Consider the following 9,155-nt stretch of genomic DNA (forward strand, 5'->3'; position numbering starts at 1 on the left):
TGTAGGTTAAAATTCAATCATTTATTCAAACCGAATCAGCTGTGTAAGAGGGTGAGTCATGCTTTAGTAACATGGTAGAGTCCCTGAAGACAGTTCAATGTAAAAAAAAAAATCTTAAGCAATGGCAATACTGAGTACGGCAACAAGGTGGTCTTACTACAGTAACAAGGTCTCTCATAGGCAGAAATTTAAAGGAAGACAGGTTGTTTCCAGATGTGCTGTCCAAACTTTTCACTAGAAGCACACACAAAAAAAAAGATTAGGATCAAAAATGCAGTGATAAAGATACATCATGCTGACTTACCCTCACAATCAGAAGATTTCCAGTGGCACCATCATGTCAGATTTGGTAGAAACAAGTGGGTTCCAGGTACACCCATCTACAATCTGGAGAAATCTGGTTGGAAGTGGTCCTCTTGGAGGACTTGTGGCTGAAAAGCCATACCTCCAACATGAAAAAAAGGCCAAGCAATTCACCTATGCATGAAAACACAAGAACTGGTATAATGAAAAATAGTAAGTAGCAACTGATCTGGACTGATGAGTCCAAAAATGAAATATTTGGCTATAACAGAAGACAGTTTGTTTGCTGAAGGCCTCTTGAGCAGTACAAGAATGAGTGTCTGGAGACAGAAGTACAGAGAAGGTTTCTTGCAGATGTAGAACTGCATTTCTGCACAAAGAGTTGGGGATTTAGTCAGAATTATTGGCCTCCTCAGCCCTGAAAAGGACAGGCAGATAGATATCCGTCATGCAATACCATCAGGCAGGTGTCTGATTGGTCACAAATTTATTCTGCAGGACAATCACTCCAAACATGCAGTCTAATTCATAAAGAGCTATCTTTAGCCAAAGAAAAACAAGGAGTCCTGGAAGATATGATATGGACCCCAAAAAGCCCTAATCAACATCATTGAGTCTTTCAGGCATTACATACAGAGACAAGCAACTATATCTACAGAAGAACTGGTAGTTTTCCTAGATATTTTGAATAACCTACCCGCCAAGTTCCAAATTAATATTGGTTTGATTACATACACACACTTTTTTTTTTTTTTTTTTTACATGACCATGTGCATGGGAGAATGAGCGTTTGACTGAGGCAATGATTCTTGCTGTGCAACCAAAACTTCCAGAGAAATATTTTTGGTCTATTTTATGTAAGCAGAATGTCTAAAATCTGCATGTGGAACTGTTCTACTTTAGGAAGAAACACACAACAAAGAATTTGTTTTAGGACCATAGAAAAAAACTAAGACAGAGCACATCTGTTAGTTATCTCTCATGGCCGGGATTGTTTCCCGCCATCAACAACAAGGAAAATATGATGATGCCAGTGAGTTTTTGAGAAAATCTTTGGATGATGCATTCTTTAGAAATCAGGGTTGTAGTACTGCACACAGGTCAGCCAGGAAGCTAGTACCTGTGACATATAACAGTGAGCATCAAAGAGAGGATTTTCCCAGCTCCAGTACACTCAAAAACAGTTATTCTACTGTAATAGATTTATGGGGAGATTGTTGCAGAATAATAGCCACATTACCTTTTAAATGTAGAGTGGCTATTAGTATGCAACATGTTTTTTTGCCAGATAACTGCATATACATTGCAATATACAGGGTCAACAAACGCTATAGGCTATTTGCACCAACTTTTTAATATATAAAGTTAACATTTTGCATTAAGGTTATATATTATTTTAGCAATAGAAGAATTTGTAGTTTTACCCAAATAATATACAGTACATCCATCAGCAAATCCTTGTTAGTTTCAGTTGTAGGGGTAAGTGATAGATATATCTTTTTTTATTTTGTAGACATATTTTTTATACATTTTGGCAATAGGTGGTCATTTTCAGCAATCTCTATGTCCGTTTTTTCTTTCTGTCGGTTTCCCCACTGCCCTCTCTATTTGTCTTGCTGACCAGTGCCACCAGGACAGAAAATGATGCTAAATCCAAATTTTACAGTAGTTACTTGAATATTAATAGATGACAAATCTTCCAAGGGGAAAACATATTCTGGTAACAGCTGTCTAAGAGACAATTTCCCCTCATTTTTGGGCTGGGATTTTCTGTAGTAGAGTGGAAAGTAGAAGAAGATCATGTAGAACAAAGACTATGCATTCAAATGGTATTCATGTTCTGATGAAGGGGGCGTGCCCCGGAAACGCGTTAACGTCACTACACACTGGTATCGCCTAGTGGACATCTTACTGCCTGTCAGCTCTTATCCAATGGCTGTGTGACACTCATGTTTGTGTGATGATTCCCCCCGGTCCTGCTGGCTTCCATGACGGGTGCTCCACGTTCCACTGTGGAACGCGGAAGCCGCTCGACGTCCTGGTTGTGACGCGAGCGGCGTGCGTTCAACGGTGGACCGCGGAAGTCACTCGTTCCGGCCGGCGCCTCCTTCCACATCCTGGGGCTATTTAAAGCCCCAGCTGTAGCAGCATGGCGTTGAACAATTGGCTCTGAACGCCTGCTGACTACGGAACCCTAAAGCACCGGACTGTGTCTCCTGAAAACTACAAGAGCATCTGCCAGCTGGACCCACACCCTGCACCTCGCTGCTCTGCCAACCCTCAAACAGCAAGTATCGCTCCACTGGGAGCATGTTACAAACTGTCAGCTGCTTAAACCATACACAATTGTGCTGCTGTTACCTTTGATACCGTTGTGGGGAGATTCTAGTGTCGTTCGGGAGACCTGTTTAACCATACTGCTTCACCAAGAAGATAAATGCACCATTGAACCCTATTCTATACCTTTGTATAGCCATCATTGGCTATGATGCAAGAGTCTCAAACTCCCCTTAAGACTGGGAGTGACTCCTGAGACTCACGCCTGAGAAGCCAAATTTCCATACACGCCATCACTCCCTCTCCGCAGTTGCGCTCCAGTGCGACCGAGTACAGTAGACGTGACAGTTTGTATTATTCGTTTTTTTACTCATGTTTACTGAAATAAAATTGATCTGCACCAAGAAAGGCGCCCCTTTTGTGCTTATTTCCTAGATTCTCAGCTTTCCCGGCTTCTTTGGGGCAGCATCCTGCAGTATGCCCAAGAGGATTTCCCACTGAGGATTGACAGTTCGTGGCGCTTCACTGTTTTTACTTTGTAAATGGTATTTGAAGACCGATGTATAAAGCACCAGACTGAAGAAAATTGTAATCAGGTTATTGTTTGTTCCAGTCACAGACAGAAAACAACTCCATCCTAAAAAAGAACTTGCAGTTTTTAGCCTCCTGCCTTTCCAACCTGGTGGGAACCCAGCATCAAACCCACTTTTGCTGTGCCAGTCCAAGTGCAAGAGCCTAAAACAGACAAGAATATACATTCCTGTCGTCTAAATCCTTCTCTGAAACATTTAATATATTACTAGCCTAGGTGGCAGATTTGCCCCATCCTAGGCCATCCCATGTTGTTTCCGTGACAATTTCCTACAGTGTCTTTACTTATTTTCACTTTTGTTCCAGAACAATTAAAAAGCTCCCAGGGTACTGTAACATGCAAATAACGACTTCCACTAGAAGCTTGGCACTTGACCTCACTACCTTTTACACCTCATGATCGGCCAGTAAGACTGCCCATCCCATTCAGCAAGTAGGGAGGCCCACAGTGGTACAAACTGTTTGGAGTGAATGTACAAAAGTTTGAGGATTTTGACATCGTGTGTTAGCATGATGTTGGTTGATTCCCAGATCTTAAGTAAGTAAACCACAAATTAGCTTGTTTACTTTTACTTATACAAGCATTTACTAGATATGACACCAAGCACACATAACCCATTATTATTAGGAAAGTAAAATATAGGCAGTGTCTTTCATTGAGCTAACAATGTATTTTATTGGAAGCATTCTAGAACACTCAGTGGTCTTTAACAGACTGTTCTTGTTTTCAGAGGCGAATAAATGCCCAGGTTGTGTTTTAGATTAAATACCTGTTGTGAGATGACATTTGTTTTTTTTAACTACTTGCATATGATGCCCACTATATCCTCTGATTACCAAGAATAGTCACAATTTTCATTGCTTATTTTGAAAACATTAGAACCATATCCTAAAGGAATTAGATTTTACAGTACCTTGTAATTTTGATAAAAACAACATTTCTTTGGTTAAGCAGAGAGAAATATTTCGTTTAGCTGAAGGGCAGGATGTAATTAACTTTGAATTGTGATAAGAGAAGCTAAGTATTTTAAAGCAGTAGCTCCATTTTAAATTCTTTTTTTTTTTTCTTCTGAGATTACATATTTTCTCACTTATGTTTTAGTGATCTCAAATTAACATGTACAATTATAATGACCCCATAATTTTAATATTAGGGTTCCATGTTGGATATTACTAAAGTACAGTGTTTTTGGACCAGGGGTTACTGAGTTCTAAACTCCCATCAAGACCTATAAGAGGGAATGTACTGCATTGTGATGTAGCACCTGTAGGAATGTACATGGCCTAAGAACTGGCGACATTTTGAAAGGATTACATCATCAAATGGCTCACTGTTGTGTTGCCATTTTGCACCTGAAGCAGGTATTATTAGCCAGGTCTCCTAATGGATTTTAGAGAGCATTACAATGTAAAAAAAGTTTTAAAGCACTAAGACTTGCAAATACAATAGAAAATATACCACTTTTATACATGGCTACTAAAAGACTCAACTAGCTATTAATATTATTATTTTTGTCACTGAACATCTTTCATTGGATGTACTCCTCATTATCCAAACGTCTGCCATTGCATGCTTTCATTTTCTACTTGTTTTTTTTTTCCTGTTTAACTTTTTTCTAGTGGGTTAGGTGTCTTGGAAGCTCTTGGGATAATCTGTGCTTTATTGCACAGTGGCTGTATTTGTGGCCAGAAAGTTTAATCTGATATTATACCTTTTAGGCTTAGGAAGGCATTGACTGAGTTATGGGGCTATGAGTAGTCACCTTGCTTGGAACATAAATAAGGAAGTAAGAGCTCTGTTTTTAGTTGTTGTCCATCGTTAGCTATAGTTTACCCTGTAATTCATATATATTTTTTTAAGATTGTTTCTGAAATTAGTCTAGAGAATCATCGAATACAATTATTGACTGTATTCCTAATATCATGTCAAACTGGGACAAAGTGTCCGAATAAACAGTTGTCAAATAAACATTTCACTGTAGAGCAAAAAGGACCAGCTGTGCTTCATACTCAATATGGTTTAATCCTTCAGAATAATCTCATTGCTTTTCTGTGGATACACTTAATTATCCAGCTCCCATAATGTAGATACTATCACCCATTAAAATCCTATAGAACATCACATTAAGTACTTTCATTAAATATATTTACTTTGTGACCAGAATTAATATAAATAAATCTGCCATAGGACAGAACAATGAGACTGCAAATACTGATAGTTGGTATTGTGGTATTAAATGTCCAATAATATTATATTGTGTGGAATTTTATATGACTACAGTTCAGCTTAAATGTGGTATCCTAGTGGTATCTCATGCTAAACACATGTTTTATAGCATTGTTTTTTGTGGGTGACTTTTGATTAAATTAAAGCTGTTTGAATTGATAATTGCAAACATGACTTATTTTTGATGAAAACCTAACCTCAAAATTAATGATAATCTGTTCCAAGGTATCTTAACACTTTTTTGGTTCTCTCTTTCTTTAGCTTACCACATGTACAGTGGATGGAACACTACAAATGTTTTCTTCTTGAACGGAACATATTGATACCTAAAATGGAACATATATGAACAGTGGAAAGATCACTTGCCCTATTGCTTACCTAATATCAGGTTACAAAATAAAGTGCTATCTAAAACAAATTTCTAAAAAAAATCTAAAAAGCAATTCTAATCCCTATCTTAAAGTACTATATGTGTTAGATTATTTAACGGGAACAAACTCATTAACCTCCTCTACCAAGTAAAACTTATAAAAACAAGATGTTATATTGATAGAACTGATCAGAGCTAAGCTAAATGATAAGCTGCACAAGTTCAACACTATATGGAATCTGTTTTTCTCTCGCCAAACATTGCTCTGGAATTTCTCACATAAGGATCTGTTATGGTTAACTAATGTTATAATTTTATCTCCAAGAGACTCTTTCTCATTAACTTAAATGGGTGACAGTTGCCGCTTGTAAACGCCAGATTATGCATTCCTGCAGGAAAGTTCATGATGCAGGAATCCCTAAATGCACCTAAACTTGCAGATATAAATAGGGCCTTATTGTGTGTCTATTGGTGTCCATAGTACCATGCCGGATATAGTTACATTTTGTTTTGAAATATGAAATTTGGCAAGCAGCCCCATGGAAGAAAAAAAATTGTTGAGTGGCCCCAAAGTGAATTGAGTTTGAGACCCCTGCTCTAGACTAAGGAAATCCCAGATGCTTGGAAGGTATCTGTGATTAGGAGAGGTTACCAAATAGAGTTTGCTTCCATTCCACCTCAGAATCACTGGAGATTGTAGTTCCCAAGATGGAGAAGAAAGAATCTCTGGAATCCTGTTCAAGAATAATTACTAAAGAAAGCAATATTTCTGGCACCTTCTCAAAAAAAGCAAAGGATTTTTATTTTCGTATTTTCCTGGTGAAAAAGGAGTCCGGGGGCTTCAAGTCTTAGGGGTTGATTTACTAACCTTATAAACACACCACGAACATGTATACACCTCTGTAGTGTCTTCCCTCCCAGCATGATCTATGGGTGGAATCTAAACACCTTTGTAGTGTGTACACACCCAGCAGGTGTGTTGTGCATGAATTGCAAGGTGATGTTGTGTTGCTTGCGTTGATGAATGTAAATGCATGAGCTAACCATTTTTGTCTAAACTGTGAAGCATTATATATACATCATGTGCATTATTTTTCCATATATGGCATTAGTGGAAATATGCTTTTAGAGACTTTTTGGTTGATAAATACGTTTTGCTGTGTAAAAATCACACGCACCTAGTGAGTGCGTGTGTTTAGGTTAGTAAATCACCCGCTTAGAGTAAAAAAATCTGAACACGTACATCAAGGCCAAAAGGTTTCGTATGGTATTTTTGCAGAGCATAATTTTAGTAGTCCATAAGAATGACTGGATCATTTCTATATAAAACAAAAACGCTGAGGAGCGCAACTACCTAGGTGCGTGCTACTAAACTTGGTAGGCTAACAATAAACACTCATATAGGTGGTGACTTACTTTCCAGTTGGAGTGTCAACAGGTATATCTGAAGTGGATTGGCATCCAGAGTCTTTCTGTTCCAATGACGAAAGGTGAGGGACTGACGGCTCCTGAACCGTGCGGTAAGAGATTGCAGGCACACGTACTCGGCTGGCCAGGTCAAGCTGCGGCAGCTGTAGAGGGAAGGAGTGGATGACTAATGGCTGAGGAACTCAACTGGAAAGTAAGTCACCATCTATATGAGTGTTTGTTTATTGTTAGCCTACCAAGTTTAGTAGCACACACCTAGGTAGTTGCGCTCCTCAGCCTTTTTGTTTTATATTGTGTTTGTGATCTACATGGTTCCTCTCGCTGTATTGAGGAGCAGTGCACACCATTTCACATTATACACATTTCTGAAGTGTGTCCTTCTCACAGGAGTGCGCTTTATCATTTTTTTTAATCTATTGGATCATTTCTATGAATCTCTCCAATGCCGGTCTGCATGTACCCATTGCCTCCAATTGCTATAAGTATTTACACCTTATGATTTTCAACAGGCATTACCAATTAATTTGTCTCCTGCTTGTTTGTATATGGTCCTAAGGACCTTCTTGAAGGATTGACACAGGGCAGGTCTGCAGAATATCAACATTTCCATTACCTGGATGGTGTCCTAGTATTGGTGAAATCCCATCAAAGGCTGCTAAACAAGACAGTGGTCCTCCAAACATTCAGACTTCAGGTGACTCATAAGCCATCAAAAAAGCCAACTGATCCCTCTTCAAAGAATGGAGTAACCAGGGGTCTTATTTTACACCACAGAGGAGAAGGTTTATTTGCCTCACCGCAAAATTGCGCTACTAATTTCTTGTGTACAGAGGGTAGTCGACTCCCCAGCATTGAATGCGGAAGATTGCATGCTTTTCTTCAGTCTAATGACAGCAGCCATTTTGGTAGTCCTGTGGGCCTTTAAAGTCACCATAGAAGTCATCTGCAAGGCAGCTAGCTGGAGTTTACTCAACTATCTATCAGACATTATAAAGTTGATGTGATGTCTGCTTCTTCCTTTTATTTTGGCAAATCAGTCCTTTCCTTCTGCCTTTTCTCAATAGCAAAGGTTTTTGCAGCAGTATCATATATATGTTCTGATTTTTTTCTTTCCTCCCCTTTTTTTGGCATTGCTAGTTACATCCCGTTGTTGCTGTCAGTGCTGGAGTGCCAGAAATATGGAACATTGTTTGTCCTTTCTCTTAATGACAGCATATTATCCCTTCCAGTGTCCTGTTGTGAGTCTTCGAGATGGAACACTGGCTTGGGTTTTACTCTCTCTTCTTATTAGCTAGTTAGGTGGTCCTGTGTGGGTCAGGGGGGAAAGCTGACTGCTGGTATGCAGTCATGAGGAGTAGCCAGGAAAGGAAAATTACGCTAAGTATTTGACAAACAATTTTCCATATTATTTTATTCGGTCCAAAATGTTTCTTCTGCCATCTCGTATTCCAACCTTGTTTACACAGAGCTTCTGAAAAACAAATAGAGTGTAAAACACAATTTACATCTGTAACAAACTGATTATCCATATCGAAAAGAATTCTCTTCTGCGTATCAACTGACTATAAATAAAATATATGTTTTTCTTTTTATATCCTAAATGTTGGCATCAAATAAAAATGCTATGAAAGATCTAGTCCCTAAAGGTCATATCAATATATATTATTCATCTTTTTACCTTGCATGCAGAAATTATCTTCCCAAACATGATCTGCTTTTAAAAGAACCTGTCATATTCTATACAAATTTTTAGAAGAATTTTTTTTTGTTTTTGTTTTGAAGATTCATTATCCCAGGCATCCCTCACATATAAGTAAAGGTATCCATTCTGCCCCTACAGCTATATGCTGAGGTAAATACAATGTGAGGCATATATATATATATATATATATATATATATATATATATATATATTGTGGCAGTGTAAGCCAATACCACGGTGTTAGGTGGCCTCAAAGT

The 9,155-nt window shown here is 38.4% G+C and overlaps 1 protein-coding gene across 1 annotated transcript in view; it reads left to right on the forward strand.

The window, feature by feature from the left end:
• WDR27 (WD repeat domain 27) overlaps positions 1-5,707 on the forward strand; it is a 185,209-nt gene extending 179,502 nt beyond the window's left edge. The window contains exon 24 of the mRNA XM_018559968.1: positions 5,660-5,707. Within this exon, the coding sequence (XP_018415470.1) occupies positions 5,660-5,707 (48 nt within the window). The remainder of the gene's footprint in view (positions 1-5,659) is intronic.
• Positions 5,708-9,155: the final 3,448 nt, after the last annotated feature.

The sequence above is a fragment of the Nanorana parkeri genome, unplaced genomic scaffold, assembly GCF_000935625.1.
Source record: "Nanorana parkeri isolate BGI_ZX_2015 unplaced genomic scaffold, ASM93562v1 scaffold424, whole genome shotgun sequence".
In the NCBI taxonomy this organism is placed as follows: Eukaryota; Metazoa; Chordata; class Amphibia; order Anura; family Dicroglossidae; genus Nanorana; species Nanorana parkeri.